Here is a 20,897-nt window from a genome sequence, read left to right as displayed (position 1 = left end):
CTCAGCGGGTGCAGCAGGATCTATGGAGCGAAGGAAATAGGCAACGTTTCGGTCCGAAACGTTGCCTATTTCCTTCGCTCCATAGATGCTGCTGCACCCGCTGGGTTTCTCCAGCATTTTTGTCTACCTTAGATTTCCCGGCATCTGCAGTTCCTTCTTAAGCAGTTATAAAATGCTGTTGCTTGGGTGTTTCTCGAACACCGAAGGTTTTGGAATGCAAGTAGAATATCACTGACTCCCTGAGGGGGTATATTTTTATATTTTTCAGTGGTCCTTAGAGAGGCTTCTTGCAGCTTTGTCTTACTCCAGTACGCTGTTACATCTGCAGATTGCAGGATTGCCACATAAACAGGGCTGCAATGGGAGAGGTGACATTACAGGAAGGGTCAGGGTAAACCTGCAGGGCAGACAGGGTGGCAGCTCTCTGACATCATGGGAATGAATGTGAGACAAAGCAAGAAAGGAAATGGCAGCAGAAACAAGGAACTGCAGATGCTGCAAAACAGACACAGTGCTGGAGGCACCCCCCTCCCTCCCTCCCTCCCTCCCTTTCTTTTGTTCATCCCTCTGTGCCTTTCGTCTTTCTTTCTTCCTTCCTTCTTCCCCTCCCCCTCTCTTTCTTTCTTTTCTCCCCTCGCAGGGCCTGCATCCAGACGTGTGGCTCACCAGCCCTGGGCTGCTCCCCCCCCTCCCTCCCCCCTCCCTCCCCCACTCTCCCCTGTCCCTCTCTCCCTCTCTCTCCCTCCCTCTCTCTCCCTCTCCCTCCCCCTCTCTCCCCCCCTCTCTCCCCTTTCTCCCTCTCCCCTCTCTTTCCCATTCCCTCTCCCATTCCTTCTCCCTCCCTCTCCTCCTCTCCCTTCCCCCTCTCACTCTCCCTCTCCCTACCTTCCTCTACTTATCCTTCTCCCTCCCCTCTCTCCCCTCCCTCTCTCCCCTCCCCCTCCACCTTCCACTCTCTCCCTCTCCCTCTTCCCCTTTCTCTCACTCTCCCTGTCTCTCTCTCCTTCCCCACCCCCACCCCCTCCTTCTCTCTCTCTCTCTCCCCCTTCTACCTTCACTTTCTTTTTTCCGTCTTCATTTCATTTCTTCCTCCCCTCCTCCCTCCTCCTCTCCCGGCGCCTGCATCTCTCCGTGTGTCTCCCCCTCACCTTCTCTCTCTCCTCCAGCTCCGCGTCCGTCCGCGTCCCCGTTGCCATGGAGCCCGGCATCGTGTGCCCGGGCCCCGCCCCCACCGATGGCCGGGATCCAACACACGTTGTTGCAGCCCAACAAGACGCACAAAGTGCTGGAGCAACTCAGCAGGCCAGGTATCACGTGCAGAAAGGACAACTGCAGGTGCTGGTTTGCAAAAAAAAGTGCTGGAGTAACTCAAAAAAGTGCTGGAGTAACTCAGTAGGTCAGGTACAATTCAGGTAGATGTTGGTTTGCAAAAAAAAGACACAAAGTGCTGGAGTAACTCAGCAGGTCACCTTGCATGTGTAGAAAGGAAGTGCAGATGCTGATTTATACCGAAGATGGACACAAATAGCTGGAGTAAAACTCAGTAGATTTGGTAGCATGTGTAGAAATAACAACTGCAGGTGTTGGTTTGCAAAAAATAACAAAGTGCTGGAGTAACTCAGCGGGCGAGGTAGCATGTGTAGAAACGTCAACTGCAGTGGTTGGAGTAATTCAGCAGGTGACCTAGCATGTGTAGAAAGGAAGTACACATACTGGTTTATACTGAAGGGAGCCACAAAATGCTGGAATAACTCAGCGGGTCGGACAACATGTAGAAAGGACAACTGCAGATGCTAGTTTGGAAAAAAAAGACACAAATTGCTGGAGTAATTCAGTGGGTTGGACAGCAGGCAGAAACACTGCAAATGCTGGTTTACAAAAAACATGCGGGTCAGGCAGCATCTACAGCACATGGATAGGATACATTTGGAGTCGGGACCATTTCTTCAGAGGTTGTTCTATCTCCTTATTCACTTATCTAAAATGTAGAAACAAGGAACTGCAGATGTTGGTTTCCAAAAGAAGAGGACACTAAATGTTGGAGTAACTCAGTGGGTCACGCAGCATCTCTGGAGAACAAGGATAGGTGACATTATAGGTTGGGATCCTTCTTCAGTCTCCAGCACTTTGAGTCCGTGTTTTTGTAAGCCTGCACCTGCAGTTGGGTGTTTCTACATTTTACTGTCCCAGTTGTAGTTTAGAGACCAAGGAGTAGTCGAGTCAAGAGTCAAGAGTGTTTTATTGTCATATGTCCCGGATGTGACAATGAAATTCTTACTGGCTGCAGCACAACAGAATATGTGAATCTGTAAACATAGTGCACTACCGGGGGTGGGGGGGGGGGGGGGAAGAAAAGTTCAATAAGTAACAAATATAGTGCAATAATAATATAGTCTTTTGCAGTACACAGCTTATTCATTGTTGTGTTTAATAGCCTGATGGCTGTAGGGACGAAGCTGTTCCTGAACCTGGACGTTCCAGTTCTCAGAACAACCTCACATTAGTGGGCGTATAAAGAGGGAAGCTAGTATTGAATCAGTCTGAAGAAGGGTCCCAACCCCAAACGTCACTTGTCCATGTTCTCCACAGATGCTGCTTGACTCGTTGAGTTACTCCAGCACTTTGTGTTATTTTTTTGGAATAGCCGTGTCTTGCTGTAACAGAGACATGGGTGATGTTCACGGCAACAGGTGAGCTGAGTCTTGGCTGAGTGTGCTTGATCTTGTGGAAGGAGCGAATGATCGGATTGAAAGATACGCCATGAAAACTGGCCCTGCCCATTTCAACCATCGATCACCCATTCATAGTTCTATATTATTTCACCTTCTCACCCATTCTCTACACACGTGGGGCAATTGACAGAGGCCAACGAACCAACTAACCCACATGACTTTAGATGTGGGAGGAAATCCATGCAGTCACAGGAAGAATGTGCAAACTCCACACAGCCAGCACTTGCGGTCAGGATCGAAGCCGGGTCTCTGGCGCTGTGAGGCAGCGGTTGTACCAGCCCTGCCACCGTGCCGTATATGTTGTAGGTAAATTCCATCTCCTGTTTTCAAAACCCTATCCAAGAATGTCGGTACCATAACAACATTTAAAAGACAGTTGGTCAGTTGTATGGATAGGAAATGTTTAGAGGGATAGACGATAGACAATAGGTGCAGAAGTAGGCCATTCGGCCCTTCGAGTTAGCACCGTTATTCACTGTGATCATGGCTGATCATTCACAATCAGTGTTTAAGAAGGAACTGCAGATGCTGGAAAATCGAAGGTACACAAAAAAAGCTGGAGAAACTCAGCGGGTGCAGCAGCATCTATGGAGCGAAGGAAAGCTCCATAGATGCTGCTGCACCCGCTGAGTTTCTCCAGCTTTTTTGTGTACATTCACAATCAGTACCCTGTTCCTGCTTTCTCACCATATCCCCATACCTTTAACTCTATATAACTCTCTCTTGAAAGCATCCAGAGAATTGGCCTCCACTGCCTTCTGAGGCAGAGAATTCCACAGATTCGCAACTCTCTGTAAAAAGGTTTTTCTTCATCTCCGTTCTAAATGGCCTACCCCTTGTTCTTAAACAGTGGCCCCTGGTTCAGGACTCCCCCAACATCAGGAACATGTTTCCTGCCTCTAGCAATTCGGGCGGGAGAAGTGGTCTCCCACCAGGGACCCGCGAGCTCCCGATGTCACCGTCCACCGGACCTGTGGCTGGAGCCTCCGAAGCTCCGAAGCCGGGTCGCAGCTGTGCGCCACCACAACTCTCCACGCTCCGGAGTCCGCAGGCTCCGTGACTGGAGCCCCCAGGTCGTTCTGGTTGGAGGCCGCTCCACGGTGCTAGGCCCCAACGACAGTGGAGACCCGACAGGGAAAAGGTTGGGTCCCCCGTACAGGGAAGAGATTTAAAAGTTCCCCCCGCCCCCCACATATACACAGCTAAAAACAATATATAAACTACAACCAAACTATACACTCACCAGGCCAAAAAATTGTTAAAAAGACAGACGGACTGCAGAAGCCGCTGCTGCGAGGTGCTGCCTAGCAACAGACTGCGACTGTGAATATATGAACTGTGTCTCCCAAGATGCCCAATTTGTGATAAAGGTTGTTCTGAGAGTAAATCCCAGGCGCCACATGATTATTTTTTCCAATCTACAATTGACCATAAAACAAGTACAACAAAATAAACTCAGTTTACTTTGCGATGTGTAATTTTATTTCACAGCGCTTCCTTATCTCTCCCAAATGAAATCATCTTCTCAGGTTCCATTAGTCGTCCCACAAATAACACTGCAGCTGAAAAAGCAAAAAAATATATCAAATTAGTTCAATAAAATCATAGTTGTACCTAGTTACATTGGCACCAGTGTTCTTGTGTGTTTTGGTGTGTGTTGTCTATAACATGTGGGAGCCGCCATGTTTTCCATCCTGAGGAAACTCCAGGTCAGCCATGATTGAATGGCAGAGTGCAGTCGATGGGCCGAATGGCCCAATGCTACTCCTATAACTTGCACACTTGTGAGCTTGTGAAAATGATTCTGACTGTCCACCTTTTATACAATACAATACAATTTTATTGTCATTTGAGCCCCAGTGAGGCTCAAACGAAATTCTGTTTCCACAGCCATACAAACAAAGACAATTTCCTAGACATACACACAATTTAATATGCCTTTTACAATTTTATATACCGATGAATTCTTCATCTCCAAGTCAAAATAATAACTGGCCATGACTGTCGGTAGTTACAAGGTTGAGGTAAGACAGAAAACAAAAAAATCAGGCATTCTGGCGGCACGGTGGCGCAGCGGTAGAGTTGCTGCCTTACAGCATCAGAAACCCAGGTTCGATCCTGACTACGGGTGATGTCCAAGTTCAAGTTCAAGTTCAAGCTTGCATTTATTGGCACTTAACCGATTAAGGTACAGTGAAATTTGAGTTAATACATTCTCCTTGTGACCTGCCTGGGTTATCTCCGGGTACTCTGGTTTCTTCCCACAGTCCAAAGACATGCAGATTTGTAGAATAATTGGATGTGTTAAAAATTGTAAATTGTCCCTGTGTGTGTAGAATAGTGCAGTTGTGCCTGGACGATCGCTGGTTGGCGTGGATTGCTAGACGGCGCTGCATCTCTAATCTAAACTACACTAAACATTTTAAAAAGGACACAAAGTGCTGGAGTAACTTGGAGGGTCAGGCAGCATCTGTGGAGAACAGGGATAGGTGACATTTCAGGTCGGGACCTTTGTTCATTAAAGGAACAAAATGGAACTCTTAAGGGCAATCCAACAGGATGTGAGTAAACAAATTAAACTGGAAGGACATTACCTGTTAACTTGCTCCGTATCAGAAACATGAATGGATGATTTGCCATGAATTGATGACGAGGAAGGCTCATGATCGCAGCAGCCAAACCTGCAGGGAAGGGTTCAATAGGAAAATATCTACTTTAGAGATATTATAATGATACGATAGAACTTTATTCACCCCCAGAGGGAAATTGGTCCGCCAACAGTCACAACCCTCAACATAGAAATAGAAACATAGAAATTAGGTGCAGGAGTAGGCCATTAGGCCCTTCGAGCCTGCACCGCCATTCAATATGATCATGGCTGATCATCCAACTCAGTATCCCGTACCTGCCTTCTCTCCATACCCCCTGATCCCCTTAGCCACAAGGGCCACATCTAACTCCCTCTTAAATATAGCCAATGAACTGGCCTCGACTACCCTCTGCGGCAGAAAGTTCCAATGATTTACCACTCTCTGTGTGAAAAAAGTTCTTCTCATCCCCTTATCCTTAAGCTGTGACCCCTTGTCCTGGACTTCCCCAACATCGGGAACAATCTTCCTGCATCTAGCCTGTCCAACCCCTTAAGAATTTTGTAAGTTTCTATAAGAAACTTATACGTGTTTCTTAACGTGTTTCTATAAGGTACACGGAAGGGTAGTGCACCGAGGTGTTCCCTGCAACCCGTTTCTCTCACAGTTCACAGACTCGCCTGCTGCCTGCCACTTTTTGCGGGCTGTAAGAGTCTGTGTACCATGTGTACATGGAATGTGTGAAGTTGCAGCCCCTGTTCCATTATCTAAAGGTGCTGATCCTTGCCGTCTGGCTGCACTTCTCACCCACCATCCTCATTTTGGACACCCTGTGCCTGGGGGAGAGGGTAGGGCCGACTAGCATGTCCTGGTTGGGTTGCTCCTGGGCCTAGCGCCAGGTGTTGGAGGGCTCTGCCCGAGCCAGTTGCCTGCCCCTTTTACGGGGTTATGTCCGTACCTGGGTGCTGTTACAGAGGGACTACGCCCTGTCCACGGGTGCCCTGGGGACCGCTGGGCACCGCGGGGGGGTTGAATGCATCCTTGACAAGGAGTGTAAGATAGTTGTATAATTGTTTATCGTTTGTTGTGTATTATGATGGTGGGTACCGTTTTGTTTTTTACTGTACTGTAATATTATTTTAATATTTGAATAAATATTTTTGAATAAAAAATTTTTTTTTTTTTTTTAAACAAGGTACACGGAAACATGAAATTAAAATTAAATTAAAAGTGAACAAAAATAAAAAGACAAGCAACTGTCGGCTGGCTGTCGTGTGCACATCGCCTTCACTGGAACGAACGAACAAACAAACAAACGAACGAAGGCAGGCTTATCCCCTGGGTATAGGATTCTAAAACTAGAGTGTCCCCCCCCCCCTCATAAGGTCATAAGTGATAGGAGCTGAATTAGGCCATTTGGCCCATCAAGTCTACTCCACCATTCAATTGTGGCTGATCTATCTCAAAGGACAAAGGACAAAGGACATTTATTGTCACATACACCAATTAGTGCAGTGAAATTTGAGTTGCCATTTGCAGCACACAAATAAAAGTAAAACACAACATTAAAGAATTTAACATTGAACATAAAAACATCCCCCCACAGTGGTTCCCACTGTGAGGGAAGGCAACAGTCCAGTCCTCTTCCTCTTGTTCACCCCTGGTCGGGCCTATTGAGGCCTTCGCAGTCACCACAACGGCGGCCCGATGTTACAGGCCCTCTCGCCAGATGATGGAGCTCCGTCGTCGGGAGAACACTCTCAGCAGCTTCGAGTGTCTGGAACTCTCCCTCCTAACCCCATCTCCTGCCTTCTCCCCATAACCTCTGACACCCGTGCTGATCAACAATCCGTCTTGAATATCTCTGCCTTATATTTTGCGTTCAATTTGGAATTCAAACAAAAAAAAAATTAAGATTAACATAAATACTCCTGACGCAGGTGACCCGAACCTCAGTAGATGTATTGTGTAGGAAGGAACTGCAGATGCTGGTTTAAACCGAAGATAGACACAAAAAGCTGGAGTGACTCAGTGGGTCAGACAACATCTCTGGGGAGAAGGAATGGGTGACGTTTCAGGTCGAGACCCTTCTTCAGACTGAGGGCTTCAGACTCAGTAACTGTACTCAAAGGTTTCAAAGGTCTTTTATTGTCACATGTACCAATTAAGGCACAGTGATATTCGCCGTATCATACATCCATACTTAAAAAAAAGCAACAAGACACACAACTACATAAAAGTTAACATAAACATCCACCACAGCGGATTCCCCACAAGGCAATAAAATCTAATCTTCTTCCCTCATTCCTGCCTCGTTCACCGAACTGTATGAAAGACCGGTCCCTACGTTCAATATCGAGAAGAAATATAGCATCTACCAACCTGCCTGACAACAAAAAAGCACATTGATAGTGAAACCGATGTGTTCAGTTTAGGTTAGTTTATTATTGTCACTTGTGCCAAAGCCTTTTTGTTGCGTGCTATCCAGTTAGCGAAAGGACTACACATTTTTGGGTAGGGACCCTTCTTCAAATCCCACTGAAGCACATGTATTGAATCTCACATGTATTGTGAAGATATGCTTCTGTGAAGTTAGTCAGTCAGTCAGTTAGCTATTCAGTCAGTTGGTCAGTTAGTTAGATCGATAGTTAGCTAGTCAGCTAGTTAGTTAGTTAGTTAGTTAGTTAGTTAGTTAGTTAGTTTCATGCTTTTTTGTTGTGTGCTAACCAGTCAGCAGAAAGACTATACATTATTACAATCCAGCCGTCTATAGTGCACAGATATATGATAAATGGAATAATGTTCCGTGCAAAATAAATGCCAGTAAAAGTTAATTAAATAGTTTGAAGGACACCAATGGGGTAGATGGGAAGTCAGGACCGCTTTCTAGCTGGTGAGAGGACGATTCAGTTATAGAGTCATAGTCATAGAGCATGGAAACAGGCCCTACAGCCCAACTTGCCCACACTGGCCAACATGTCCCGTCTAGACTAGTCCCACCTGCCTGCGTTTGGCCCGTATCCCTCCAAACCTGTCTTATCCATGTACCTGTCTAACTGTTTCTTAAATGTTGTGATAGTCCCAGCCTCAACTACCTCCTCTGGCAGCTTGTTCCATACACCCACCACCCTGTAGCCTGATAGCAGTTGGGAAGAAACTGCCCATGAATCTGGTGGTGTGTGTTTTCACACTTCTGTACCTCTTGCTTGCTGGGAGAGGGGAGAAGAGGGAGTGACCGGGGTGAGACTGGCCATTGATTATGCTGCTGGCCTTGCTGAGGCAGTGCGAAGCGGACAAGACCTGTTACCTGTTGAGGCCGCTGCCTCACTTCCTTCTTCATTGATTTCAATAAACGCTCGATGAACTGCTTGAGAAATGTGTAGGTCAGCTGACTCTGCCGAAATAATCAATTGTAAAATGTTAGCGACAGAAGAAAGTGCAGATGCTGGAATCTTGAGCAAAACACAAAGTGCTGGAGGAACTCAATGGGTCAGTCAGCATCTGTGGAGGTAGTAGACACACAACATTTCTGATTAAGTCCCTTCTTCAGACTCCCAACCCGAAACATTAGTTTTGCTCAATTACAAAATGTGATTACACTTTATAATGTTAGCCATTTCAATGTTTGAAGTGACAATTACGTTGTTTAGCTATAGTTTTAGAGATACAGCGTGGAATCAGGCCGTTCGGCCCACCGGGTCCGCCCCGACCAGCAATTCCCTTGTTCTATCCTACACACGTTACAATCCAATTAACCTATAAACCTGCACGTCTTTGGAATGTGGGAGGAAGCCGGAGTTCCTGGAGAAAACCCACGTGGTCACAGGGAGAATTTACAAATACTGTACAGACAGCTCCTGTAGTCAGGATCGAACCTGTGTCTCTGACGCTGTAAGACAGCAACTCTACCGCTGCACCACTGTGTATATTTTTCTGATCGTCGATTTTTATTTATAGATCGTACCACAAAATGATCATCCCCACTGGGATGCTATACATATGAAACCCAGATTCCAGTCCTGATGAATTTTTAGCAGGGAATGGAAAAGCAGTCATAACGCACATACCCGTCATCCCAGATAGATCAGCTCCAGCCTTAAATATTTCTGTGATATTGAGGACTTCAAGTGGCTCTGTCAAATCTAGCTTCTGTTGGATTATAAACCTGTAAGTAGACAACGAGAAAGTAGACTATGAACACCTTCGTCTTAAGTCAAACGGCCACAATATTGCTGAGTTTATTTAAATCAGAAATCAATGCTTTTTATTCATGGTGTTTAAGAAGGGACTGCAGATGCTGGAAAATCGAAGGTACACAAAAAAGCTGGAGAAACTCAGCGGGTGCAGCAGCATCTATGGAGCGAAGGAAATAGGCAAAGTTTCGGGCCGAAACGTTGCCTATTTCCTTCGCTCCATAGATGCTGCTGCACCAGCTGAGTTTCTCCAGCTTTTTTGTGTACCTTTTTATTCATATATATTTTTAAAGGGGAAAACAAGGAGGATGGGGTTCGGGTTAGACAGTGGCAAAAGGTGAAAAGATCAGCCTTGGTCTCAGTGAATAGGAGAGCAAACACAAGGATTCAAATGGCTTGCCCCTGCATCTATTTTGTATGATCTTGTGTTATGACAGCCCTTGAACAACTGAGCGCTGGTGGACACAAAATGCTGGAGTAACTCAGCAGGACAGGCAGCATCTCTGGAAAGAAGGGATGGGCGACGTTTTGGGTTGAGACCCTTCTTCAGACTGATGTTGGGATAGGGGGTGGGACAAAGATAGAATGAGGGCGGAGACTGTCAGACTAGTGGGAGAACAGGGAAGGGGAAGGGGGTGGAGAGAGAAAGCAAGGGGCTATCTGAAGTTAGAGAAGTCAATGTTCATACCGTTGGGGTGTAAACTACCCAAGCAAAATATGAGGTGCTGCTCCTCCAATTTGCGCTGGGCCTCACTCTGACAACAGAGGAGGCCCAGGACAGAAAGGCCAGATTGGGAATGGGAGGGGGAGTTGAAGTGCTGAGCCACCGGGAGATCAGGTAAGTTAAGGAGGACCGAGCGGAGGTGTTTAACGAAACGATCGCCAAGTCTGCTCTTGGTCTCGTTGATGTAGAGAAGTTGACACCTGGAACAGCGGATACAGCTGATGAGGTTGGAGGAGATGCAGGTGAACCTCTGCCTCACCTGGAAAGATTGTTTGGGTCCTTGGATGGAGTTGAAGGGGGGAGGAAAAGGAACAGGTGTTGTATCTCCAGCGGTTACAGGGAAAATACCTCGGGAGGGGGTGGTTTAGGTGGGAAGGGACGAGTTGACCAGTGCAAATTGGAGAAATGGCTTCTGTAAATTTTCCCTAATGAGTATGATGGGGATAGTATAGAACTAATGTTAATGGTCAGCGCGGACTCAGTGGGCTGAAGGGCCTGTTTCCATGCTGTATCTCTAAACTAAACTAAACTAAAGTAATATCAAGGTAAATTGAGTATAATTCTATGTTATCCCACTCTCTCATTCACTTCCTACACACAAGGGGCAATTCACAGAGACCAATTAAACTACTAAACTGTACGTCTTTGGGATGTGGGATGAAACTGGTGCATCCAGAGGAGATCCCCATGGTTACAGGGAGAACATGCAAACTCTACAAAGACAGCAGCGGAGGTCAGGATCGAACCCGGGTCTCTGAAGCTGTGAGGCATCACTGCATACTTTAAAATTTATTTTTAATATCTACACTTGTTTTCAATAAAACTGAGGGATCTCCACCAGAATTAACAACCAAACACCACTGTAACTAGAACAAAAGAAACATAGAATGATGAACAACGACAACCTTGGGAGACCGATCTCAATCTCATCTTCCACCATTGTGGAATCCCACTTGTCTATGAGCTGTGGTGTAAGATGTCTTTCCAATTCCACTAGATCAGCTCCTTCTTCGGGAAGAGCCAGGGTAATGCTGACTTCCTCTCCGCTGTAAGGCAGTTCTAAGACCTGATATCTCATCTCACCCGCCGTAAAATAGCCTGCAAATGGATAAAGTATGAAACGCTTAATATTATTGGCAAAGACAAAAATCCTGGCGTAACCTGATCTGCCGGATCTTATAGAAACATATAAAATGAGCATCTTAAAGAAACATATGACATTCTTAAGGGATTGGACAGGGTAGATGCAGGAAAAATGTTCCCGATGTTGGGGGAGTCCAGAACCAGAGGTCACAGTTTAAGAATAAGGGGTAGGCAATTTAGGACTGAGATGAGGAAAAAAGTTTTCAGCCAGAGAGTTGTGAATTTGTGGAGTTCTCTGCCACAGAAGGCAGTGGAGGACAATTCACTGGATGTTTTCAAGAGAGAGCTCTTAGGGCTAACGGAATCAAGGGATATGGAGAAAAAGGCCAATTCACTGGACGTTTTCAAGAGAGAGTTAGATTTAGCTTTTAGGGCTATTTTAGTCTAAGGGCTATTTTAGCAAGAACCGGGTACTGATTCTGGAATAATCAGCCATGATCATATTGGACGGCTCGAAGGGCCGAATGGCCTACTCCTGCACCTATTTTCTATGTTTCTGTATTTCTAACCTGATAGAAACATAGAAAATAGGTGCAGGATTAGGCCATTCGGCCCTTCGAGCCTGCACCGCCATTCAATATGATCATGGCTGATCAACCAACTCAGTATCCTGTACTTGCCTTCTCTCCATACCCCCTGATCCCTTTAGCCACAAGGGCCACATCTAACTTCCTCTTACATATAGCCAATGAACTGGCCTCAACTACCTTCTGTGGCAGAGAATTCCAGAGATTCACCACTCTCTGTGTGAAAAATGTTTTCCTCATCTCGGTCCCTAAAGATTTCCCCCTTATCCTTAAACTGTGACCCCTTGTTATGGACTTCCCCAACATCGGGAACAATCATCCTGCATCTAGCCTGTCCAACCCCTTAAGAATTTTGTACGTTTCTATAAGATACCCCCTCAATCTTCTAAATTCTAGCGAGTACAAGCCGAGTCTATCCAGTCTTTCTTCATATGAAAGTCCTGACATCCCAGGAATCAGTCTGGTGAACCTTCCCTGTACTCCCTCTATGGCAAGAATGTCTTTCCTCAGCTTAGGAGACCAAAACTGTACGCAATACTCCAGGTGTGGTCTCACCAAGACCCTGATGTTTAAAAGCCGAGCCTGAAACATAATATGAACATAAAGCACTTGAATTCTGAAGAAGGATCCTGTTCCAAAACCTATCCATGTTCTCCAGAGATGTTGCCTGACTGGCTGAGATACTCCAACACTCTGTGTCCTTTTCATTCAAAATCCTTCTTTTAACCAAAAATCCAATAGTAATGAGGAACATAGACTTGATGCGCCGAATGGCCTAATTCTTTCCTATCACTTATGACCTTGTGACCTTAATTAGGCAGATGATTCAAAGCTTTGTTCCTCTGCACCATTCGGGTCCAAAGAATAAATAATTGAAGGTAGACAAAAGTGCTGGGGAAACTCAGCGGGGTGCGGCAGCATCTATGGAGCGAAGGAAATAGGCAACGTTTCGGGCCGAAACCCTTCTTCATCCAGCTAGTATGTAGGATCATCCTACTGTTGATAAATATAGTTCTGGCATGACTAATGATGATAGGACCGGAATATTTAAAGTAAAGAATGGAGCACGAATTTCCCTGTGGAGTGAAAATATAAATATGAAGAAAATATAAAGAAAATGTCAATTCTTTGAAGAATGAAGGTGTAATTAAACATGTGCCAGTGGACTAGGTTCGATATTTTTATCGTTTTGAAGATGGTCATAGACCTTCGCAATACGTTTCTTGGTTGTGAAGTGAATGAAGATTTACCATGAACCCTTAAAGAATGGCAACAACTTCATAAAGGAAGCTGTTAATGTCACATTCAAGTACAGGTGCACAACCTTTTATCCGAAAGCCTTGGGACCAGGCACTTCTCGGATTTCGGAATTTTTCGGATTTCGGAATGGAAGATTTTTAGCGTAGATTAGGTAGGTAGCGGGCGGCGCTGGATTTGGAGCTCCGCGCAGCCAGGGGTAGAGTTGCCGGGGTCGGAGCTACAACCGGTGCCGCACGCGGCCAGACGCCCGCAGCCCCAGCTCCGCGATGTTGGGAGTCGCCGGCCACAGCGCTCCGGAGCTTACTGCTCGCCGACCCGGTAAGGCAATGCCCGCTCCCAGCCTCTCCGACCAGGTAGGGAACTAAGAATTAAAGTTTCCCCCTTCACCCCCCCCACACATAAAAGCCCTCCAAACTAACAGACTAACATTTAAGCAATGATTTACAGATGTTTAAGTGTCTCCCCGGTCTCCGGGGAGGAAGCAGCCGCTACAGTAGTACAGACCTGGGTTGACCGTGGGTCATTTGGGGTCAAGTTTGGCGCCAAACACGAGCTTTGGTGTGCAGACAACCATCCTGGAAAAAATGTCTGGTTTTCGGAGCTTTTCGGTTTCCGGAATTTCGGATAAAAGGTTGTGCACCTGTATATATTTTTAGGTTTATAATCGTAATATGTGCAGCAGCAAGTAAAATGTTTTCAACCTAGTGTAGATGATATATAGAGACAAAATGCTGGTGTAACTTAGCAGGATAGGCAGCATCTCTGGAGAGAAGGGATGGGTGACGTTTCAGGTTGAGATCCTTCGTCAGATGATGCATGTTGGTCGGTGTGGGCAAGTTGGACCGAACGGCCAGTTTCCACGCTGTATGACTCTACAACTAACTCAAAAAACGTACCCTCCGTGAGATATTAATTTTGTACGAGATAATAATTGCAATAAAATATTCATTGTTTTGTTAATATTTACCAAATCTACACATCGCCTGTTGGTGCATCATTGGGATTTCCACAACAGAGCCACCCTCCTTGTAAAACTCCATCAGTCTTGTGTTCTGTGAATTAAATGCATGTTTCCATCTCCCCTTGAAGTAAATGGCGTTAACCAAAACTAGTTTTGTAAGTGGGCTGAAAGAATGACTTGAGACCAAGTTGTTGACTTTGCCTGAAAAGTAAAAGACAATTAGATATTTTGTGTGGAAATAACCTAAGATCATAATCGCAGTTTAAGATGACATGTTGGAAAAGGTGCAACCATTAACCATAAGGAAGACCCCAGGTAGATGTACAGAGTCTCTGGCCCAGAGTAGGAAAATTGATGACCAGAGGTGAAGGGGAAAAGATTTAATAGGAATCCAAGGGGTAACTTTTTCACATGAAGGGTGGTGGGTGTTTGGAACAAGCTGCCAGAGAAGGTCGTTGAGGCTGGGACTAACCCATTATTTAAAAAACAGTTGGACAGGTACATGGATAGGACAGGTTTGGAGGGATTTAGACCAAGTGGGACTAGTGTAACTGGGACTTTGTTGGCCGGTGTGGGCAAGTTGGGCCGAAGGGCTTGTTTCCACACTGTATCACTCTTTGACTATCAAACCCATTTTCCTCAGTTCCTTCTGTACCATGTGATGCTGTGGCGTAACGGTAGAGTTGCTGCCTCACAGAGGCAGATTCGATCCTGACTACGAGTGCTCTCTGCACGGAGTTTGTACGTTCTCCCCGTGACCTGCGTGGGTTTTCTCCGGGTGCTCTGGTTTCCTCCCACACTCCAAAGACGTGCAGGTTTGTAGGTTAATTGGCTTCGGTATAATTGTAAATTGTCCCTGGTGTGTGTAGGATAGTGCCAGTGTGTGGGGATCGCTGGTCGGCGCGGACTCAGTGGGCTGAGTTCTGCATTGTATCCCTAAATTCTAAAGATTCATTTCCTACTCTCTCTGAAGATATTCTTTGAATCTGTGTATCTCTAAACTAAACATCTTTCTCTCTGGGTATTTATCCAAACTGGAGAAAGCTGCTATGGAACAACACTTTGCCCAGGATAAGAGGTCCATGTCTGGATGGTGGGCCTATTTGATCAGATTCAGATTCAATTTTAATTGTCATTGTCAGTGTACAGTACAGAGACAACGAAATGCATTTAGCATCTCCCTGGAAGAGCGACATAGCAAACGATTTGAACAAATAATAATAAGTGTCCGGGGCGGGGGGGGGGGGGGGGTGGTGATTGGCAGTCACCGAGGTACGTTGTTGAGTAGAGTGACAGCCGCCGGAAAGAAGCTGTTCCTCGACCTGCTGGTTCGGCAACGGAGAGACCTGTAGCGCCTCCCGGATGGTAGGAGGGTAAACAGTCCATGGTTGGGGTGAGAGCAGTCCTTGGCGATGCTGAGCGCCCTCCGCAGACAGCGCTTGCTTTGGATAGACTCAATGGAGGGGAGCGTGGAACCGGTGATGCGTTGGGCAATTTTCACCACCCCCTCTGCAATGCCTTCCGGTCGGAGACAGAGCAGTTGCCATACCATACTGTGATGCAGTTGGTAAGGATGCTCTCGATGGTGCAGCGGTAGAAGTTCACCAGGATCTGAGGAGACAGATGGACCTTCTTCAGTCTCCTCAGGAAGAAGAGACGCTGATGAGCCTTCATGATCAGATTAGAGGTATTGTGGGTCCAAGAGAGGTCATCGGAGATGTTGACTCCCAGGCTTGTTGTCGTTGGCTTGCCTGCAAGGCAATAGCTTTTCTCCTAGGGTGGAAATGTCCAATATGAGACGGCATGGCTGTAATGGAGAGGGGGCAAGTTGTTTTACACAGATGCTGGTGGGTGCCTGGAACGCATTGCCATGGTTGATGGTGGAGGCAGATACAATAGTGGCACTTAAGAGGCTTGCACATGGTAGCACAAGGAATAGAGGCACATGGATCATGTACAGGTGGATGAGATCAAAGACTGACACAAAATGCTGGAGTAACTCAGTGGGTCAGGAGAGAAGGAATGGGTGACATTTTGGGTCAAGACCCTTCTTCAGACTGAGAGTCAGGGGAGAGGAGGGCAGAGATATGGAAGGGTAAGGTGTGAAAACAAGAAATCAAAGGGGACGATGACCAAGGAAATGTAGAATGGTACATTGTTAGTTGAGGGGAAGGTGACAACGAGGCATATAATCAGTAATGTTTAATCAGGAGGACAGTGAAACTAGTCGGAGAATTAGATGGGGGAGGGGCGGAGGGAGAGGAAAAGCAAGGGTTACTTGAAGTTATAGAAGTCAATGGTCATACCACTGGGGTGTAAGCTGTCCAGGTGAAATATGAGGTGGTGTTTCTCCAATTTGTGTTGGGCCTCACTCTGACAATGGAGGAGGCCCAGGACAGAAAGGTCAGTGTGGGGATGGGAGGGGGAGTTAAAGTGTTTGGCAACCGGGAGACTGAGTGGAGGTGTTCAGCGAAACGATCGCCGAGCCTGCGCTTGGTCTCGCCGATGTAGAGAAGTTGACACCTGGAACAGCGGATACAGATAGATGAGGTTGGCAGTGTGTGAATGCTTGGCAAAGTCTCTGACATTCTGTGGGAACTAAATGACTGCTCTCATTGCCATAAGATAACACTGGATAAACAACTCACTAATTCTGTCTGTGGGAAACACGCAGATGCATTGGGTCCTTAAAATTTCACTTTTTTGAATTTTTCTAATTTTTTTTGCGGCAGGGCTAACGTGCTTTAGAATGAATGAGTAAATTGAATTTTAAGTTGAATTACATAATTAGCTGACACAGCAAAAAAACAATATCATCTATGTAGAAATAAGAATGCAAATGCTTAGAATAAAAATTACAACAATAGACAATAGGCGCAGGAGTAGGCCATTCGGCCCTTCGAGCGAGCACTACCATTCACTGTGGTCATGGGTGATCATCCACAATCAGTTAGTAGCTAAATCAACATAGCTAAACATAGCCAAGCATAGCTAAATTATACCTAATCCCAGATAGAAAACCAACCATCTTAGTCTAGTTTAGTTTAGTTTAAAGATACAGCACGGAAACAGGCCCTTCAGCCCACCGAGTCCATGCTGGCCAACATTCATGCATCCATTAGTTCCATCCTACACAGTAGGGACAATTTACAGAAGCCAATTAACCTACAAAAATGTACAGTACATGTACGTCTATGGAGTGTGGGAGGAAACCGGAGCTCCCGAAGAAAACCCACGCAGGTCACGTGGAGAACGTACAAACTCCGTACAGACAGCACCCGGAGTTAGGATCGAACTCGCGTCTCTGGCGCTACAGAGGCAGCAACTTTACCGCTGCTCCACCATGCCACCCCGACTTCTCCATTTATTATAATGCTATAATTACACTTCAATTATATTAAGAAAAATAATACTGGCAGCAGAAAATAACTGCCTCTCACCGCTGGTCTGATTAGCTATCCACTTATTAATAATGTTGGCGGTAGACGAGGAATCTTGAAAATTCACTGTCCTGACAGCATTATCAAAGAATTCCTGGATGCCGCCGAGATATTGCTGAGAAAGACTGTATCCGTCTTGAATGTACAGTGCGTTGGCAAGTTTTAACTGGCATTTCTCACTGTTGGTAGACATGATGCTTGACTGCTTTTTCAACATAGAAAATTCCTCCCCTAAAATTAGAATCACAGTACTTGAGAATGTAGCAGATATTGAAAAATAAACAAGCATGCATTTTTGTATATTCGCAAAGGACAGCAATTATTCATGCAATTACAAGTTTACTTTCACATAGACTGTGGGGACACGAGGGAACTGCAGGTGCTGGAACTTTGATCAAAATGAAAAGTGCTGGAGGAACTCAACGGGCCAGGCAGCTTCTCATAAGTTCATGTCATAGAAGTGGAATTCGGCCATTTGGCCCATCGCGTCTACCCCACCATCAATCATGGCTGATCTATCTTTCCCTCGCAACCCCATTCTCCTGCCTTCTTCCCCTAACCCCTGACACCCGTACTAATCAAGGGAAGGGGACGGAATGGAGGAAAAGGACAGGCAATTTTTCAGGCCAGTCCGAAGAAGGATTGCGACACAAACCATTGCCTGTCCACAGAAGCTGCCTGACAACATTGAGACCCTCCAGCATTTTGTGTTATGCTCAAAATCGGTCATGTTCTTGACGATTGGCAGATTAGTTTCTGGTTGAAAGATAACTGACCTGAAATGTTACCTCCATTTCTCTCTTCATTGATAGTAATAATAAACATTATTACTCAGTGTTAATCTTCATTGGTTTATTTAATCGTAACACATTATTTCCAGCATTTTCTGTCTTTTACGCCAATTCACGCCATCAACTGTTTTTTTTTTGCTTGTTTTAACTACCATCTGGTGGTCAATGATAGAGCATTCACATCGCGGCCCTGTTTCCACCAATCTTTCCACCACCACGTACAAGAAGCTCAAGAAGTGACAAGTCAGACACCATTGTATACAGATGCCGAGAGGTGTGTTCTGCTCCGGCCGAACAACAGCTAATCTTGTGTGTGGACTCGATAAGAAGAAGAAGAACCTACCTTCTGGTCCTTTATCAAAGTGTAAACCTTTCCGTAACTGCTGTAAAGTTGTTCCTCTCCCACCCAGTGCCACCATCGCGAGGCCAACGCTGATAGACGTGGGTGAACAAAGAATATTTCCCTTCTTCCTCACCGAGCGAACAGCATGGTAGAGATCGACTGTAAACCCCATTGTAATATCTCCGTGAAGAGAGGCCGAACTGCAATACGCCATCTCTGCGCAGAGCAAGAGCAGACTACCCAACAATAATATTCTCATCACTGTGGAAAAAATATAAAGAAGACATTTTCACTTCAGGCATTTTTAGAACTACTTCTGAACGAGCAGAAATGGAGGCGAGAATGCTGTAACTGCGAAACAACTCTAAATCCAAATGGCGTATCTGAATCTGTTCAACTGTAAATTTAAGAGGTCATTAATTCTACACAGTGCAGTCAACGCATATTACAAACATAACGCTAACAGAATTAATATACATGCATTGCTAAAAATTCAGCTTTGCTGCAATGAACAGGTCCGTATAGAATGTGGGGAGATAGATCAGTCATGATTGAATGGCGGAGTAGACTTGATGGTCTGAATGGCCTAAGTCTGCTCCTATCACTTATTTCTGCACAACATATCACTGCACAACTTATTTTCACTTCAGGCATTTTTAGAACTACTTCTGAACGAGCAGAAATGGAGGCGAGAATGCTGTAACTGCGAAACAACTCTAAATCCAAATGGCGTATCTGAATCTGTTCAACTGTAAATTTAAGAGGTCATTAATTCTACACAGTGCAGTCAACGCATATTACAAACATAACGCTAACAGAAGTAATATACATACAAATACTTTGTTTAATATTCCTCTACCTGTTGACAGCATACTTGCTTTGATATTATGACCCACCAGGCAGCTTTTGGCTTTCTTGTCAGCAATGTCTAATGCTGGTAAAGTATTAATTCCCAGGTACCTGTTACATAGGAAACTTCAAGGGCATAAACACAGAAGCAGGTTTATTTCTGTCAGTAACATGCAACCTTCAAAGTAGAAATGGCAGGAAAACAAGGACATTGAATCATAGGAAACAGGCCGTTCGCCCCAACGGGTCCACGCCAACCGAGATGCCCCATCTAGGCTGCGTTTATTGCCACGTGTACCGAGGTACAGTGGAAAGCTTTTGTTGCGTGCTAACCGGTCAGCAGAAAGGTGAGGCATAAATGTTGTCGATAGAAGGGAGGATCGTTTGTGTGATGGCCAGATTTACACAGAATTACAGAGTTATACAGAGTTACACAGAGTTTCTGCAAGTGTGGGGCATTTATCTCAAGGTCCCTCTAGCACAGACTACCAGGAATGAGTGGGTTAACATATGATGATCGTTTGACGGCACTGGGCCTGTACTCGCTGGAGTTTAGAACAGGGGTCGTCAAATTTGTTCTGCATAGGGGCCAGGACGCATGTCTGTGAGCGGGTGGCGGGCCACATCTATCACGTGTTCACATGGATCCCGTTCCTTCGAGGACGCCACCCGGAGCACTGGCTCCTATTCACGGGCGCTCACGTACATGGGCGCTCACGTACATGGGCGCTCACGTACATGGCGTCCCTACGGACCATTGCCTTGGCTCTGTCCTGAAGGTGGTGGCTCAAATAGTCACACTCGCACATCCTCGTCCCATTTACAGCCCCGATCCTGACAGTGAAGCCCAGACACAGAAGGTGCGCGGCCGTGCCGGCAGCTTTGCGCAGGATGCGGTACAGCCAGAGCTCGGAGCTCGGCCGCGCTCGGAGGCTCCGCCATTGCGCCCGCCAGCCCAGGCCTCCTTGCGTCACCGTGCCTGGGCGCCGCGGCCTCGGGCCCGGGAGGTACCGGAGATGATGGAAGTCTGCGGGCCGGATGATTTCGGGTTGCGGGCCGCATTCGGCCCAGGGGCCATAGGTTGCGGGCCCCTGGTTTAGAAGAATGATGGGGACCTCATTGAAACGTATCGAACAGTGAAAGGCTTGGATAGAGTGGATGTGGGGAGGATGTTTCTACAAGTGGGAGAGTCTAGGACAAGAGGTCATAGCCTCAAAATCAAAGGGCGTTCCAGTAGGGAGATGAGAAGGAATTTCATTTGTCAGAGGGTGTTGAATCTGTGGAATTCTTTGCCACTGAAGGCTGTGGAGGCCAAGTCAATGAATATTTTAAAGCCAGAGAGATAG

General features: G+C 46.1%; 2 protein-coding genes across 2 annotated transcripts in view; both read right to left on the bottom strand.

Moving 5' to 3' along the window:
• zbbx (zinc finger, B-box domain containing) overlaps positions 1-1,281 on the bottom strand; it is a 51,558-nt gene extending 50,277 nt beyond the window's left edge. Inside the window, exon 1 of the mRNA XM_055646327.1 lies at positions 1,149-1,281. The gene's annotated coding sequence lies outside the window, so the exon portion shown is untranslated. The remainder of the gene's footprint in view (positions 1-1,148) is intronic.
• A 2,912-nt stretch (positions 1,282-4,193) lies between these two features.
• Positions 4,194-19,852, bottom strand: LOC129703676 (serpin I2-like). Its single transcript, XM_055646326.1, has 9 exons — positions 19,562-19,852; positions 18,703-18,963; positions 17,569-17,799; positions 14,135-14,329; positions 11,143-11,335; positions 9,388-9,485; positions 8,628-8,714; positions 5,327-5,413; positions 4,194-4,294 (listed from the first exon to the last, which is right to left on the bottom strand). Exons 1-9 carry the CDS (start codon positions 19,572-19,574, stop codon positions 4,218-4,220), a joined length of 1,242 nt encoding a protein of 413 aa, XP_055502301.1. The 5' UTR covers positions 19,575-19,852; the 3' UTR covers positions 4,194-4,217.
• Positions 19,853-20,897: the final 1,045 nt, after the last annotated feature.

This window comes from Leucoraja erinacea, chromosome 14 (genome assembly GCF_028641065.1).
Source record: "Leucoraja erinacea ecotype New England chromosome 14, Leri_hhj_1, whole genome shotgun sequence".
NCBI lineage: Eukaryota > Metazoa > Chordata > Chondrichthyes > Rajiformes > Rajidae > Leucoraja > Leucoraja erinaceus.
This window is presented reverse-complemented; position numbering and strand designations above follow the sequence as displayed.

Bases quoted from the DNA above. Each gene is read 5' to 3' on its own strand.
- LOC129703676 (XM_055646326.1), bottom strand. The intron at 11,336-14,134 runs GTAAATATTAAC...ATCCATTTGCAG, and splicing joins ACAGGCGATGTGTAGATTTG to GCTATTTTACGGCGGGTGAG. The intron at 5,414-8,627 runs GTAACAGGTCTT...CCTTCCCTGCAG, and splicing joins TGAGGCAGCGGCCTCAACAG to GTTTGGCTGCTGCGATCATG.